General features: G+C 28.8%; 1 protein-coding gene across 1 annotated transcript in view; it reads right to left on the bottom strand.

The window, feature by feature from the left end:
- MS3_00007613 (uncharacterized protein) overlaps positions 1–19,301 on the bottom strand; it is a 44,315-nt gene that overhangs the window by 8,690 nt on the left and 16,324 nt on the right. The window contains exons 5-13 of the mRNA XM_051215931.1: positions 13,107–13,201; positions 11,893–12,004; positions 11,304–11,404; positions 9,636–9,855; positions 8,462–8,569; positions 7,376–7,625; positions 3,449–3,540; positions 1,791–1,919; positions 423–893 (exon numbers count right to left, since the gene is read on the bottom strand). Coding sequence (XP_051066475.1) covers positions 423–893; positions 1,791–1,919; positions 3,449–3,540; positions 7,376–7,625; positions 8,462–8,569; positions 9,636–9,855; positions 11,304–11,404; positions 11,893–12,004; positions 13,107–13,201 — 1,578 coding nt within the window. The remainder of the gene's footprint in view (positions 1–422; positions 894–1,790; positions 1,920–3,448; positions 3,541–7,375; positions 7,626–8,461; positions 8,570–9,635; positions 9,856–11,303; positions 11,405–11,892; positions 12,005–13,106; positions 13,202–19,301) is intronic.

Here is a 19,301-nt window from a genome sequence, read left to right as displayed (position 1 = left end):
CACAACAGACTCGGTTGAACTCCACTGATCACTGCTTCTGACTAGAACTCCATGAAATACCTCTTGAAGCAAGTTGCTAATAAACATATGTTGATTAGTATCAGAAGGGGTTTAGTGGATATGATAGTAATTTTCTAAAAAATTTTAGTAGTTGAGATCATGAGTCAATCAACATAATTGGTTTAATTGAAACGGAGACCATCTGTCGCATTAATTATTTTCTTAATGAAAGATAGTAAAAGTAAAACAATTGTAATTATTCCAATTAAAACGGAATTAAGTAATAAAAAACATGCTTGTTTTATTCAGTAATTATATAATAACAAAATAAATTGACACTGTTTGCATTTGATTATAATGTAGAAATGTAACCACCATTTAAAAAACAAGCTATTATTTTGTATAAGAACGTAATAACTCACTTGTATTAAAGGAACTTTGAATTTGCTGATATAAACAATCATTATGAATCCAAATTCTATTTCCAAATTCTCCTGTTGAACCATGAGTCCTATTGAAGTCACTTAGTTCGATATGGCATGAAATAAACGTCTTCGTGATTTTACTATGAATCAAAGGATTAGTATACATAAAATCTGTATTTTTGACTAAATTATATGATGGCGACTTTTTATAACGATTTATTCTATATCCTAAATAATCATATTTCATTTTTGTAGATAACTGATGCATATTTACAGATTGAATATATTGAGATTTATTATTACTGTTAAGTATTTGAAACTGTTCATGATGTATTTTGTCTGATGGAATAATTCCAGTTAATTTCCATTTATTTATTAAATAATCAGCATTTATATTCATTGTTCCAACAAGTCGCATTTGATATAATCCACATTTTACAGGAGGATCACTGTATGGATTTGACATTTCTGAGGTATGATAAAAGTAATTTAAGTTGACAGAATATAGTTTAATCTAAAATTCTGAGTAATAAAATAATCTCATATATATGATTTTATCTATATTTAAACCACATATAATATTAAATAAAATAGGCGTTTTTCTAATAATAATTGAATTATGTTGACTAGTACCGATATCTGGCTTGTTTAATATTTCTATTAATAAGCCATTGATGAAACACAACAGTCTTATGAAAGTCTTTTAACTAGTCGGTTTTATTTTGTACTTTAAATTATATGCAGTAAAGAACAAATTTTTTTTCAATGAAACTAGATTTCGCCTGTATGAGAATATTTCTGAAATCGCTTAGTTATTTTAAATGTTTGAGAACGTCAGTTATACTTGAATTAGAAAACTTGAATGAATGTCTGGAAAAGAGTATTGGATATTTTAAAATTGTGTGGAAGAATCGATATAAAATATGTGTTCGTTTATTCCACTGACAGTTATACTGATCATAACGAAAGTATTATTAGTTCTCAATTCCATTTTTGATGTTCTTACCTATATATTAGCTTGTACATGTTCAAACTGACTCAACCTCCTATAGTAGCTTATATACAGAAAGTGTTATTTTGATATTTAATAATTCACTTATATGCTATCATAGCAACAATTGATTAGTTGATTATCCTTTTTTTTCTTGCTTGCTCGTCACATCATTTGAGTTGTGTCAGATGTAAATAATTGCTACTATTGTGTTTCACCTTTTGAAAATTATATATGGTTTGTAGCTATCGTGGTAACTATTATCCGAACTATTGGAAAACGAAGAATAGAATATGCTTTCTGTAGAGCACTACAATTTAATAAGGGGATTTCAATTTGATAATTTATAATTAGAAAAAATCGTTCTAACTTACGAAATGGTTCAATATTTCTGACTAATATGAGTGCCGTAGATGATTCTTTTGCTTTGTTATTTAAACTGAATGACTGAGATTCAAAACTGCACAATGTTTTAACATTTGATCCATATTTTTTACTTTGAGCTTTAAAAAAAGACAGACAATGGGAACATGTTTACTGGAATTAATGGAAACGTTTTAGCTGAATATTTATGTTCATTATTCTAGGGTTGATAGGAACTTGCTGGATGTTGTTCATGTCATTGTTCATTGTTTTAGAAAGAAAATTAATTTCATTTTTAACAGTACGAAGAAATTAAATACAGAATGTGTACATGACAAAACGAATGACTGATGTGAAGTAATTGAATACACCCTTAGTTTCTTCGGTGTAGTAATAAATTTTTTCGGTAGAAATAAACAAAAGAATCAGAATTCATGAATATGAAGCAAGTTACCTAATTCATTTAGACGTCTTAACAAATTATATGGAGAAGCCAACTCAAAAACGTTTCGATCAACGACTTACGCTCGTTTAATCACTGTTATTAAAGCAGTTTTGCGAACGACATTTGTTAACATTTGAAATTTAGTAGTTAAAATGTTGAAGAACAAACTGGGTTATTTTATGCTGCAAATATCCTACTGTGTGGAGTCTCATACTACTAAACAAAATAACTGTTACTACCTTATACTAGAAATAGGTCTTAGTAGTGCTTTTAGATATATGAAATTTCACCGGACTGTAAAGTAGAATACTAAATTTTCAGAATTATAATTTCTAAAATAAAATATATTATGATGTCTAAAAGTCATATAAAAGTTTAGCTTATGGTTGAGTTTTAGCAAAGAACATACCGTTCATATTTGTTGGTATCAGTCCCTTTCAATCAAGTATATTTATGACCTTACATGAATTATAGGGACTTGTTATAACTATTTTTGAAGAATACGAGTAATCGAGATATATTTTATTTGTTTCAACCCAATTGATTTCAAATAGTTAGAATTAAATGTAGGCATCATATAAGATATTATAGGTGTATCTGAAACAACCGGTAAAAAGGATAGTTGGACAGAAGTTTACAGATTAGCATTAAAGTACATGATCTGTATAATTTGTTCAACTTGTAGATATCATTAGTGACAGCTACAAAGCTATTGAAATATGTACTATTTGGTTACGAACCGCTGGTGTTAAGTTATTATATTAAGGTTATTGGTTCTAATATTAGAGCAATCGTGGATAGAAAAATGGTAAAATGTTATAAGGCTAACCAGAACAGCCGTCAACTAATCTCTGATATCCAGTAGCTCTTTAAGCGAAGTGAGTCCTTGATAAAAACTAACTTTACCCATACGGACTAGTCGTTAGTTGAAAACGTTTAATGGTCCGTTTTAGATTTATTTACCAATCAGCAATTATTCAAATAAGTTACTAATTTTTTTCGTAAATTTAATTTCAAACATGTAACTTCGCGGCTTCATTATTTTGTACGAATTGTACCGCAGTTAACTTTTGAGTACTGAGAAAACAACAAAAGGTATTTTATAATAGTAACATTTTTAGCTGACTTGAAAAATGGTGTCAACAATTTTAAGTCTACTTTTTCTTACTGAGCTATTTTTAAACTACATTTAGGAAAAAGAACATAATGATTAAATAAACTTACATAATCGAAATTCCATTGCGTTGGTGTTATGCAAATCAAGTGAACGGCGAATGCCACTCTGAAATAACTCTAGACAAATATCTCTTGGTTGACTAGCAAAATAAAACATATTTTGTTTTATTCATTAAAAAAGAAGAGAAACTCAATTGTGAAAGTAGAAATGAAACGACATATCTTATCGCTTATTGTTTGTCTATTTTTAAAAATTTACTTGAACAGGTAAAGTTGTCAGTATAAATTTAACAAGAAATAGCCGCCCAGGGCTTCCTGTTATTCAATATTATTTCATATGAGATGAGATATCGATGAAAGTCACTCCCAGGTAATAATCATATTAAATTGCCTATCATTGTTGTCATTAAACATGAACAAGTAACCTAATATGACGAGATAGTCACAGATATGACTAGTTTAAAAGGAAAAATCAGATATGAAGACATTTTAATCCGAAAAATAATGATTTATGGTATATTTATAATTATTCTTTGATAAATGGTCTATCAACGGTATAATGATCTGAACATTTATCATATGTAATTACATCAACGTATGATTTATAATGATGATGATAACTGAACAGATTTTAGTGAAATAATTTAAAGAAAAATAAAATACAGATAATAATTCAATAAACTTCAGTTAAAATATTTCCCTATTGACAATCACGGCTTAGTTACTATCATTTTTTCGTTTATATAAGACTATTTAATTGATTTTCTTTATTCTACATCCAAAAGTATTCGTTTTTGTTGAGAAACGTATTAAGTCCAGGTTTAGACAAGAATAAGGAAGAATGTTAGTTTTTTCTCTTTTATCCAAAAAAAAGTAACACAACAATAAATAATTTACAACATAAAAGTGATGAGTTAACAGGTTTCTTGTCAAAACTTTCACTTTCTTTTTGTACGCAAACAAGATAAACATACACAGTGTTTATATACATGTCTACGTGGAGTTATCTATTACAGTTTGAGTTATCTTGATGGTGTTAATAATGACAGATAGATATTTAAAAGTAGACATCAGAACTGGTTTAACATGATTTGCTTAACATTATATAAAACAATTAGGTTGTATATGATTCAATGATTCATAAGTATTATGATTGAATCAAGATAAATTGTATACAGAAAAAACCATGAAATGACATAAATAATATTTTAAATTGAATGATATGATTATGTCAATCTGTTGTGGGAATCATTATAAACCATCATTAAATAAATGATAACAATTAAGAATTGAGTCTTTGTTCCATCAAATTTTCAATCATATAATCATTAGAGATTTCTGTTTTATACTCTATTATTTTTTTTGTTGAATAAATATTCAACATATTTGGACAAGTACAGAATGAGGTCACATCTAGTTATCCTAACTATTAATTACTAAAGTGGTTACTTTAATTATTGTCACAACACTTTGAATTGATCATTTGTTGTAATGTTATTTATAACGATAATAGAAAAAACAATCCTATAAGACCAATGGAAAAAATAAAATTTTAAAGTTTAATATTAATTGATGGATATAGTGATGGCTGTCAATCATGAAATTTCAAGCCGGTTTGAAGTTTGAGCTTGTTTTATTTCCTTAAAAATCACTATTTGATACTAACTTCTTCTTCTTCTTCTAAGTGATTGATTGACTGATTCTTCTTTTTTTAAAAAAACACAATGCTTTGCTTTAAATCTAATGAATTAAATTCCATACTACTTTTATTCTATGATTATTTATAGTAAGTTAACAGGTTCAATTACTATTGGGAAATATTTGCCAGTAAAATTTGTTTAAGATTAAATAAAAGTATACATTTACTAACATCAAACATTTCATGCATAACTGTGGAATATGTTCGAGACAATCAATCTAACGAGAAAGATTTTCAGGTTTCTATACGAAATTTTTAAAAGAAAAACGGCTTTTATCTCACACCATATGAAAAACCTCGTAAAAATGTTTTAATGTCCTGTTTAGAATGCTCATGATTGATAAGAACATCTTTTATGTTGACTGGTATGGAGGAACATAGCAATCATTTGGTTCTCTTGTAGATCGATAACATTCTATTCAGATATTTGTTGCACAATATAAACAATCAAACTAACCACTTTATTCCCAACTTACTGAATGATAGGCTTAAATATGGCGTAGGAGTGCTGAAATGGGTCAATTTTTTATATCCTCAACTTTCTCATATCTTTCTTTCAAAACTTAGATTTTCCCTGACGTCCACTGATTTTTATAAATAACCGTTTTTAAAGTGTCCAGCAATGTTGTATTTGTGATCATAAAAGGAATTCACAATGTTAAATAAGACTTTATAGCTAAAGATTTCTAATATTAGGATAAGATAATTCATAATAAGCATTGAGAAACTAACAAGCTTTCGAAAACCACTATACTCTTACAAGTCTTATTCATTCTTTGGTAAAATATTGTCAATTGCGTTATAGAATTTCTCTTTATTGGCTAATAATTGGTTTTCAAATCATGAGATCAATTTAAGATCGCAATCGGGTCAATCTTACAATTGAGTTACATCAGGTTCGGAAGAAAAATAAACAAAATATAATAAAATACCTTTTGTTTTATTACTGTAATGAGTAATTACATGAAAATACATATTTGCGTCTTCATCATGTACAACAAAATAATTATTTAGCAGAAGATCAACAACTATCCTCAAAATGGACCCAAAAAATGTGGATTCAAGATGAACAGGTGAATTCATTTTTCATATGCTAGTAAGTACACTTTTTGCTTTATTGTCATAGTTGATTGAGTTAATTACGAAAATTTCTCATGTACCTTAAATAATTTCAGTCATATTATAGTGAACAGAACACCAGTGGGAACAATCGAATATATTTGATACAAAATTACAGGACTTGTTAATAAAATCTAACAATCATAAAGTAAGTGCTTAATTTGCAAAATGCCTACCAATTGTCTCATAATGACTCAGACTTCATTGTCCTTGTATTTTCATACAAATTGCATTCTGTTTTCATTCTTTACTAATCGATCCTCTTGTCTCTCTGTTGTCAGACCTTCTGTTCACGGCTAACATCATATACTACTTATATCAATATAAGTAGCACACACCACAATATTACCACTTCTTATTAGATGAACAACATTGCATATTATTGAAATATAAAACTAAGTCGACTAAATTCACCACAATTATTTATACAATTACCCTTTACTTTATATTAATTAATCATTTGAAAGTTGAAATATTTATGTTACAATAGAAAACCATGAAAATATTATTTTAGTGAATTAGCTAATTTACAAATGTACTGAGTTTTTATTTTAATCCAATTGTACAATTATGAATATATTAGAGACATTTTGAGCTATAACATTAGTTCAGAACACTTAGAGGTACTTGAATAGTTTCAAAATTAAATTCAGTTATTTTGTATTGTTCAGTGTGATTTTGAAAAATATGAATTTCTTTGGACCTTTGTGTCTACATTACTAAATAAGTGATTGTTCCCCTTAAATGAAGTTGTAAACCTATTAGTAAGGGAGTTTATAACGATTTATAAAACATATCTTCTGATATCAATATTACTTAGCCATGTTTATTATTTCATTCAACTCAACTAGTGATCGCCATTAAAGATGAAAGTAGATCGTAATTTAAATACTGCATACAGTGAAACATATTTCAATATAGTAATCTTTCAATCAAACTAAGATCGAAACGTTTCCACAATTGATGAAAACTTTGTTGCAGATTGTTTGTGGTATGATTTGACTGGGTAAACAATAGTAAGGTTGGATATTTGTTTACTGATTAACCTAAATCCTTTAGATGGTGTGCTTCTATTATAATAAATTTTGATATATAGATTACCTATAAACATGAATACAATGACGACAAAACGATGATATATTATAAAATTGACTTACCATCCATTAGCTTGTTTTCTTGATCTAATTATAAACCAGTCTTGGATAACTTCACGTACTTCTCGTATACACAAATAAGATTCATTTGTTTCACCCATGAAAATAAGATAGTTCTCACCAAAGATTAGACTAACCCATTTAGATTTATGTGATTCAGAGGGAGGATAGTTTTTGTTTGATGTTGACTCGATGAAATTCCAATGACCTTGATAGTTTTGTTTAAATGTACATGAATCCCACTGTGAAGATTCTATAAGAAAAAGAAAATGGGACGTAATCAATAACAGCAAAGAGTCCTTGCATCAAAATGATATAGCATGATCCCATAACTTTCTGTTTTATTCAAATGAATTGTATTATTGAAAGTGCTTTTTTGGAGGATTTACTGTTTATATTTATTAAGCTTTTGATACACCTTCCAATCATAATTATTATGGGTATTGAAGTGGAAGTATCATCGTTATACAACGTTTTTAGTGAAACTACATGGTTTGGAAAGGGCTTTTGATTACTTGAGAATTATTGTTATCAATCAATGCCAATTAATCACCGACTGGTTTTTCTAAATAGCATAGGCAAAAAGATTGCATAGGTCGTACTTAAATAAACTACCTTTTTTATAACATATAAGAACGTGTCCTATAAGTTTGGGAGGATTGTTCTCAGCTTACATGTTATGTCATCGTGGATGACTAGACTACAACGGTTGATGTCACGTCACTTAACTGTCTTTTTTTAACAAAAATATTTGAAGAAAAGTATTTCTAAATTATAATAGTAGCTGTCTTCAATCTATCTTTATGTGGTGCAATCTCTTCAATCAAAATAAACAAATATTTGATAAAATATTTAGTTCACTTTAAATTTAAGTCATCACATGAATAATTTTAATTGTTTGTAAACATTTACATAACTCTCAAATGGATATTTTGAAAAATGTTTTCATTCAGTTTTGACTGGTAATAATGATGTTTTAGACCTTGTAAATTTCTCTTTACTACTGTGTATTACTTTAATAGATATTTAAGTGAAATGAATGACTGGATATTTGTTTAAAGTACACGAAAATTTGTCTAAAGCACTTACTACACTTTTTGTCGTCCACCGGGCAGCTTTTATAACAAAATAATCGATTTCGTATATCATGATCGCATCCTTTTGTACAGCTGGTTGGCTCATCATCACATATTCCAACTAAAAATTTAAAAATGTACGACATTAGAAATATATAATCTCATTATAACGAGAATATTGAAATAGAACACTACAATATGTTTTCACAGATACTTATTGGAAACTTAATACCTACTTGCGAAATAAAGTGCTCACAAATTTAGCATTCCTGATTTTTGAGTTTTGAAAAAAGATCATGTAGGCCTATGAAATCTTAATATTTGGTCGTTTAAAAACGATTAGACAGTTCTATTGAGTAAATGACTAACGTCAGCTGGCATACAACGCTTTAACGGTTGGTCGTTAACGCAGAAAGAAGACGCAGTATAGGAAAAAACTTAATATTCATAGTAGAACAAGCATAACAAAACAAAATGGCACAGGTTCGTATATATTGTAATGAAAGCATAACCTTCAAGCAAAGAGAAAAATAGTGAGCTAAAAAGAATGGCAACCAGTAAAATGGAGATGAAGGTCATGGGAAAAACTGAATTAGCAAAGAGTATTTGAAGTCATCATTTCTAGTAAAACCTTAATATTATTAACAAAAACTAATAATTCCGTGATCGCTCTCGCAAAGTTAGACTGAAAGTACCAGTCTGTACAGTGAAAAAATAAACTCGCAGGCAAACTACTTGGAAATTTTCCAAAAATACATATTTGGACGAGATTTATAACTTTTAAAATGTCATTTTACGACAGATATAAAACGTTGAATGATCTCTGGTAAACTATAAAGTCATTTAACAGGCTTATTAGGTTAAAAATACACTAATTTAGTTTAAATATGATTGATAATACTTTGACCATAAAAAGGTCCTGTTAGCTTAGTTTTTTCTAAAAATTAGTTCGATCAGCAAATACACTTTAATGATTAATCAGTCTATATAAACTCATATCGTGGAAGGACAACATACAGACGTACCAAGGTTCTTTTATAGTTAAGAAAATAAATATACCATCAGTGAATTAAGATGTTAGTAATGCTTAATATATTTATTGTTTTCAAATGCTCGTAGAACAGCCCACAAGGTAGATCAGTAAATGGCAATAATAATAACATTTGAAAAAGATTCATTTAGCTTACATGCACGACGTATTTGTAGTTGGTAAGCAGGACTTTCGTAGGTCCTTGGATCATTCCAATTTTTAGTGATTATTGTATCAATATGTGAACGATGTGAATCCAGTAACAGAGTGCTATATTGATAATATTTTGAGGATAAGCCTGGGTATATCCAAAGTGGCTTACTTTGACCATAAGTGTAGTCTGATGGGTTTAAAGGTTCTGGAATATCTGAGAACACCTGTACACGTCAGGTAAACAGACAGAAAAATAGTTTAATGATTTCGTACATTACTACACAACATAGGCTGTTCGAACTTTTTCTATCAAGACAATTATCTATGTTGTGGAGATGTAGGTGATATAAACCTCACGGATTTTTTAATACTTAAGTTAAAACTGACAAACCGTGTAACCAAAATATTTCAATTACTATTTTAAGGTGTTTATGTTGCTCGTGCGTTTATTTACTAATAATACTACACAGCTTGTTAAAGTAAGTTATTTGAAATGGTGTAATAACGTCGAGTGAAGTCGGATTATTCAACCAGTAGACCATATTGTTTGACAAACAACAGTTAATTTTAATGCACAAGCAAAATTTCATTAACTAATAAGTTATCTACAAAACTCATACTTTATAATAACTTATATTCGAAATGATTTTAAGTCATCTTTTATTTAACATAGCGTTCCCTATATTCATAATTGAACTAAAAAAATGGCTTTTTGTTGGTTGATTACTGATATCCTTTCATGTAAAAATACTCCTCCAGTAATTCAGAGTAGATGAGCAAGTATCAGTCGAACATACTCCATATAAATTCAGGTGATAAATCACATTCTACATGTTATATCTAAAGTTTAGATATTCAATATACCGCGTATAACTTGTGCACTCGAAAACTAGAACCTTCCAAGTCGCAAATGAGAGGACAGAAGACAAGTGAAAGGAGTGCTGTTCCGAACAGTGTTAAATATGTTACAAAACATTCAGGTACTTATAATTTTTAGTAAGAACGAAATCATCACTATAGTCATCCAATCCGCATACAGGGGGTTCTTAGCATTTGTCCGATAGGGAAGATACAGATAGAGATTCCGGATTATTACTCCAAACGATGATTAGATGGAATATCTTTGGCTCTTTCTGAGCTCTTTGGAGTTTCTCCGAGTTCACCTGTAGGCCGTCCTCATTCTATACATAATACAAATATTGTGTTTACCCTCGATATTCTAAAACCACTACTCAGTTAGTACCATTTCGATTGACCATTTAAATGAAGTGATGAGGTCTAGGATTAGAGGTAATTGGATGCGATGTCTACAACTTTAAGTAAGAGTTACTCTATTAACCCCCATATAGGTCTATAAATAATGACGTATAATATATAAGCAAACCGTTTAAATACAACAAAATACTAGAATATTTTCATTCTTATTAGCTTTCAATTAGTCCTAAACAAAATATTACGTCGAGTTTTTTTAAGAAAAAATGCAGCATATAATAACGGACAATAGAGATGTAAGAAAATTTATTGTTCGGTAGTTCTATTGAGAATTTACCATTTTCCACAATGGATTACTTTGAAAGAATTACTGAAAGTATTAATAAGTGTAAGGTATAAAATAACAAACTTTTAAATAGGTAATTTCTACTTTGTACCCATGAAAAAACTCATTTCTTACCATTGTAAAGATACTAAACCCATCATCTTTTCGATCTTGGTGCAAGAGTGTATAGGTCAAACCATCCTTTTTCCAAGAAGCGTAACAATTATGATGACTGACTGGTTTATTAAAAAAAGACATAAAATCAAAGCTTTTTAAGAATAATGAATGGATACTCTTTGTTTATTTATTTGAAATAAAACTTAAGTTTTAAGGAATTGAGTTTAATTACCATAATTTGTCATGTTTTACTGTATAAAATTATGTTAGATAACCATGTGAGTTGTTACTTCTAATAACGAAACTAAACAACTGGTTTGATTTCTGATCCAAATCTAAACAATTAAGCTCTTTTGAGCATCAAAATGTAAGCTTGAAAGTTATGCTATTTTAGCAAATATTCTTTATTCCTTCTTCAGTTATAGAATGGCAGATAATTAAACATTAAATCTTATGACTAGGTAGGTAGATAACGCGATCACTAGTTTTAACCTAACCTCCTTTCAATGAACTTCATAAAATTGTCTGATTCACTTGACATATGATCAGTTAGATGTTTTTTTTAATGATTAGCTGTAATAAAAGATATAGGAAATAATGTACTTACTGCTGTTGACCTCAAATATATTACACTTTGGGTCATCAAACGTCCACTCAATCCCTTCATTTATAACACAATCACTTTCCAATGTTGCGAATGTCTGATATTCACAAACAGGCTGCATGTAAATAAATTAGAAAAGTAATTATGAATGAATAATTTGTGAGTTGACATTTTACATTGCTTAATGATTTTCTTTATTACTTTAATATTATGCCTTACCACTACATTTATATTGTTTAAATTTCACTAGTTGAAATCATGAGTCAATTGAAGCTAGACCACCATGGAAAACCTGGAAGCACTGGACGGCCGTTTCGTCCTAGTATGGGACTCCTCCACGATCCCGTGCCCCATGAGATTCGAACCCAGGACCTATCAGTCTTGCGCCAGGCGCTTAACCAACTACACCACTGAGCCGGCATATAACGGTGTTAATGTCTAATTTCGACCAATCCACGGAATCGTGCCACCGTACACCATTGTCTTCAGTGAGTTACTACCACAAAACTGACCCGGTTGAACTCCATTAGTAACGAATTCTCACTAGAACTTCAGGAGTGTCTCCTGAAGTCAGTCACTATTGAGCAGGTGATTATTATTATCAGGATGGGTCTTGTGGAGATTTTTAGAAATTTCACTGGCTTAAATTTCTCAATTTTAAGGTTATCTTTCTTGTTTTAATGATTAAGACATGATACCTTGTCATTAAGCTAACCTACTGTATAAAGGCGTGTATTTATTCTATGTAGTGGCATCTCTTTCAATTTAATATTCTCTATCCTTTCTACACTACCGTTTTCTGTATCCTTGAGTTACTCAACATATTAAATCAATTAATTTTTTATGCATATTGAGGTGAGATTTTTTAATTAGTAAGTCAGATTTCTTTAGCTAAACGTCTTGTTTACAGTTAGTATTTAGTTTTTAATAGAAATAATTTCTCTGTGACATTTTAAATAGGCTGTCTTCATTTGGTTTTTATTATTTACCTGCCTTTAACTATTATGGATGTGTTTCTCAACAGATTGGTAAGGTCAGATTGTGTAAAAAAAAGACACACAGTTATTCACAGTTTTACAATATTTAGTAAGATTTTTTTTCAACATGATATACACAAACGAATATGGATACTAACATGTTTACGTAATTATGGATATGAAATCAAATATGGTTTTCTGTCATTTGAATTTTTTAATATTTATTTTAAACAAACTCACTTTTTCAGAAGTAACTCTACTTAAACTTGTAATTTGGAATCCACCAACAAAAGGACATGGAATGAATAAATCATTCAGATTTTTAGAGAGTGAAGCTGTAAATAGATGCCAATACAAACAAAACAGTATATAATAGATAGAATCAATGTAATACTGAAAAATCTTTAAAAAAATTTGACCATCGAAAAATTTATGATAATAGAAAGAAAAGAATACCATCAGCTGTAATATGTTGCAAATATTAGAAGAAATACCAAAAGAGAACTAAGATGATGAGATTGTAGAACTGCTTCAATCAACTTACTAACTTTTTTAATTTAGAGGGATGTATATTTTATATGATTTCTTTCCCTTGTTGTTTATATCCACTGATGAAAAATATAATAGACTGCTGAATTGTTATAACAGTTTCAGTACATTAAAGTCATCAATAGCGCATTGGTTTAACTGATTTTTAAGTTTATGACCTCATTAAATGTTTGAATACTTTTTTGTTTCAATCTTAAGAAAGTTATCAAGTGTACATCAAATGAGTTCCACTTCTAATCATAGTAACTTAAATGTTTCATACTAGACCCTTGAAGGCTAATACCATTAACTTTCACAATATTCCACAAAAAATAACAGGTTATATTCATTTGGTATCTTCTCATTGTTATTTGGGACTTCTAGTCACTATCCATCTTTGCTTGTAAAACAAAAGGTTGTCTGAAATATATTTAGATTTCGAAAAAATGATATTAGTTGATACCTTATTATCAAATACAGATCAAATGCAGATTGAGATAACAATCAGTTGATCAACTCAATCAACAGTTAAGCAGTTCATGACTTCATCAGTCGAGTTGAGTAATTTGTACATAAGCTAAAAGTATTAATTTAAACACTATTTTGATAAAAGTAGAAAAGCATAAGTAATTTCGATGCTCTATATTTATGTCCTCCGGCATTGATCTAATTTGGAAAAAAAATCATCTTAGATCTATAGACATAAGCTTAATAACATAAGTCTATATCTTAATCGAATCTGAACATTTATATTTGGCAGTGTACATCATAATTACTTATATACGGTTTATATATTTTTATCTAGGAAAATTTTATTATTACACATAGTTCCCTTTATTATCTCAAAGAGAGAAAGAACGAAGATTGGTGCAGAATATTCGTAAGTTTTCCAGCGAGAATAAATAAGAGTATGCTGGCTACTTTTACTACTAACAGTTTCTTATGTATATATGGTGTATGCTACTTATGTTGATAGATATAAGTGGTATGTAGCACCCATTAGAAATGGAATACCTATCAGCAGAAGATTAAGAAGATCGATTTAAACGGAAAGCAAAAGAAAGAGGAATTGGAATAATAACCGAATTCTAAGAATGAAGATTTACATACAAGGCAACTGAATTAAATGCATATAATGCATTTAATGTATGGTCTTTATATTTTACAAAACGTGCTGTGTAATTTTGCTTATCATATTGAATTGGTTCCCCTACCTGAGTTTCCGTCCATTATATATATATATATATATATATTGATATCTAGGGTAAGAAAATACAATAAAACTCTAAATTACCGTTTATGTTTCTTTTCATGAAAATATGACTGATAATTTCTTCTAGAATGAGCTATTATGATATGTTGTTATGTTAACTCGTGATTTCGTTTTTACTTACAAAAGTACATCACTCTGTTTTACTCCTTTCAAATAATATGGTGTCTAGTAATTCTAGTCAGTTTACGAACCAATGATTCAGTTAATGTTTACTTTAAGAGAAAACTTCTAAAGAAATATCATACAGTTGTTTCCTCTAAATTCAGTAAAAGTATTATGGATATCAACTAGAATGTATTTCACAATTAAGATTCAAACTGTAGGTTCAAACATCTATTCAGTGAAACTTCAGCACATAATCTGAATAGTAGTTATGCTCTACTAGTTTTTCTATGATTTCTCTGTTAAACGTGAACATTTAAATGTTGGAGATTAAAAGTAAAATTTGTATAACAAAAGTATTATTTAGGTACACAAAAAGACATTGAGTTCTCAGTGGAGTCTAGTTTATAATTTCGTTTAATATTTTGAATTCTATAAAGGATCTCTGGATATACTAGATGCCACCATACAAATATCTCAGTTTATAAAAATACCAAAAACATTCCTGGTCTCACTTTGCTTTATTGTCAAGTTAAATGAGATCTAAATTAAATTTCAAATAAAAGGGACTAATACTTAATCAGTTATGTTTTATATACAAAATATACTAGCTTAGCTTTACCTCTTATCTTAAAACTCTGGAGTAATGTTATTAAGTTTCCCACCAATAATGTTATAGTGATTTAAAGTAATAGTTGAATAAGTGAGCTGGGTAGCAGCAATTAAAGTGAATATCACTACGTTTATGAGTTTGCCACCTAATTCCTCAATTAAAATAGTCTGGGTGGTTGCTAACTTGTTTTGTCAGATAGTGATTGTGATAAAATAAAAGGTTTTCTGTTTTTTGTTTTACATATTTGTATTTTTCATTGGGTTACGTTGAAGTGCGTAAGGTTTATTTAAAACTAGAACTCTAAAACATTTAAACGTAGATTGCGAAATGTTTAGGTATTAGATTTCCTAAATATTTTAATTTTTGAGACTTATCACTGCAATATTTGTATGAAATATGTTTTGCAACAGGAACGAACAAATCATAATGAAAAGTTCACAAAAGTTTTATTCTTGTAAGTTATGCTTAGACTGTTACAGATAAATCTTCAGATGAAAAGCGAAACTTACTAGAATAGATAGTGGTTTTGTGCTATTTGGCGCTTGTCAGCAAGGTGTACCTGTAATCTTGTGGGAACTGGTGCTTCCTGACGGATTTGATGCTGTGTCATAAAGCTTCACAGTCATAGACGTTAACACTGGGCTATCTGGGCCATGAACGACCTCTTGTAAGACTGAGATGTACTTACAATTGATTGATCACTGAGTGATGATCAATGTCATGTGTATCAGGTCCTTCTTGGCGATCAATCAATTGTAAATTACAAGAATAGAGTTAGACCCTCCATAGAATATATATATATATACTACATCTAGAGTAATTCTTTTTAAAAATGTGGGGCACAGACGATAGTCCTTTTATTTAAAGTTCAACAGAAGTAAATACGCTGATTTGTTGCAAATACTAGTTATTCCATACAAGTTTCCTACCTACAATCCACATTACGTGTAGCCTATGGTGTGATTACTTTTAACTATATATCTGTGATTGTTTATCACATGTAAATCTGGTATTTATTTGCAAATAACAAGTATCTGTTACTAATAGAAACATAAATATGAATAAAATATATTATTATTAATTACTTTATTAACTTTCTCTCCACCTCTTGTATCATTTTTCTTACATTTCCATGTCATCTTGTAATCATATCTCAAATCATTGCTGAAATACACTTATCTAAGATTTTTATCTTTCCATTATGTTTCTTGATGCAGCATTCATGATTAGCAGTATCACCTATGAAATTGATATATACGTGTGATTAACTTTCGTTAAATATAATACATTACCAGTTTATTTATATCAGTTTTAAGTAATTATTATAGTTCTTGACAAAATACTCTCCAAATACATTTTTCTACCTTAAAGTATAATTTCACGACAGATTAAGAACGATAAGTAGTTATTATTCACTTATGATATTATTAGAACTATTCTTCATAAGTTTTACATAATATGAAAAGTAGGTATCAATGCCAAGGTTGAACTTGATAGTTTCAAATAAATTGAGCATTGGGTAGTTGTAATGAGTAGAAAATTATATTTCTGACATTCTATGACTTAGTGTAAGTCATCACTTCATAATAAATAAATAACTAAAATGACTTCAGCTATTCACTCTGACCTGGTAACTTAGATAAAATTACGAAATATCAGAAATACAATTTTCTACTCATTAGAATATAAGAAAAACTATATTTATTATGATATGAAATGGTATTAAATGATGCGAAATTTCATTAGTTTTGTTGTTTGCTTACTTAAGTAATAAACATCAAATTACCCATGTAAAAAAAAGAAAATTTTTGACTGGTCTAATAGTCTAAATTAATGGATGAAGCACATGATTTATTCATTTTCTCATTAGCAACTTGATAATTTACGGTATCATTGTTGTAATGATTATATATAACAGGGCTATTTGTGATAGTTTATAGGTTATGTTTATATAATATATGATTTCGTTGTTATTTAAATTAGCTTTTGCTTTTTGTACTTCAATGTAAAAGAAACAAAATGAATTGATATATTTCGGTAACATGAAGTCAATGAAGACGAATGTTATATGTTTCCAATGTTTAAAGAAATGATCCAATAGATGGTTAGGACAATAGTATTTTTTTCTTTAAAAGAACAAGTGCCTCTAAGGATTCATAATAATTATCTTTCAACATTTGTATCAAGTGAAATGGAATACACATTATCCAGTTTAAGTGTTAGCACCATAGATCAATAAATAACGCTATAAATAACAAGATACTGAGGGACTCTTATGATGTTGTAGATGTTTATAGTCAGTTTTTAAATTCTTTGTTTTTTCTGTCTAAGTGTAGTGAACACGAACACCAGTGGGGACAATCAAATGTATTTAACACAAAATTACAGAACTTGTTAATAAAATCTAACAATCAAATAGTAAATACGTAATTTGCAAAATTTCTATCTATTATCTCATAATGACTCAGACTTCATTGTTCTTGCATTTTCATACAAATTGCATTCTGTTCCCATTCTTTACTAATCGATCCTCTTGTCTCTCTGCTGCCAGACATTCTGTTCCTGACTAACATCATATACTACTTATGTCAATCTAAGTAGCACACACCATATAAGTTCTATTTATTTATTGTTTAGGAGTGTTAAATACAAGAATATTGCACACAAGAAAATTAGTTAATTGAACGTTTTATTATTTTTGAGTTTTGTTTTCGAAGTTTATTGGGAATCAACTCATTAGGATATAATTTTAGACTTTGTCCAACAAAATAGAAAGATGCAACTTGATAACTGAGAAGAATAAATTTTCTAAGCGAATAGGTTTATTTTTTTCCTTATTTCTTTTGGATTGAATCCATTCAAGCGTATTATTCAATGGAATACATTTAGAAAACTGTTCCAGATTATAGACGATCACATGAACATTATTAACATTATTTATTAACCAAGTAAATAGTCATAATTGTCTAAATTTTATGAGTTTTCTTTTCTTTTCCTATTCATATTTTCTAAACATTTTGATAAATCTGATCAGTAGTATCAACTTTATCATTTGAATATCTCTTCAATGAATTCATTGAAATAAATAAAAATAAGCATGTTATATTCACGAATCATCTACAATTGATTCTAGTGTTTTTATAATATATAACTCCAGAAAAGAAACATGTATTTTTTGTATTCAAGACTTGTCAAAGTAACACAGATGGTACTTAGATGTCGATATAGATATATAAAAAAAGATCATTAATTCAACTGACTCTTCTATTTATGTAAATGTGACTAATCGTTTACACTTTGAAAACGTTTTAATCTTCATTAAACTATTTATTAGAAAAATGATGAAGTAGTTGATTTCAAAGATATAAACCTATTGAATATCATATTATTTTAATTTGCACTGGTTTGAAATACAGAATTATTAGTAAAATATAAATGATTATGTAATAACTGTTAAACAAATAGCATGTTTATTGTTTTATTTTTTAAAATAAGTCATTTTATATCTACAAACTAAATAAAGTTATGTGGAAGTATTTACTAGTTGGATAAGGAATTTAAACTTTAACTTACAAACAGGATACTTTCTTTTTAGAGAATCAATTTAAAGTTATCTCTTAGTTCACACACTGTGATGTGTGCCACTCATATATCGATATGAGTAGTATATAACGATAGTCAGGATTAAGATATCTGGCAAGAAAGGTCGAGAAGGAAAGAACTGGAACATAAAGCAAGTGGTATGAAAATGCAGGAACAATGAACTCTGAGACGATTGAATAATTTTTATAAAAGGAACAGTCAAGTTTGAGACAAGTGATTGACATTTTCCAAATTAGGTATTTACTGTATGATTCTCAGATTTTAGTAAGATGTTCTGTAATTTCGCGTTCACATACATTCAATTGTCCCCCACTTG

Source organism: Schistosoma haematobium, chromosome 4 (genome assembly GCF_000699445.3).
Source record: "Schistosoma haematobium chromosome 4, whole genome shotgun sequence".
Taxonomy (NCBI): domain Eukaryota; kingdom Metazoa; phylum Platyhelminthes; class Trematoda; order Strigeidida; family Schistosomatidae; genus Schistosoma; species Schistosoma haematobium.
Note: the sequence above shows the minus strand (reverse complement) of the source record. Positions and strands in the feature narration are given on the sequence as shown.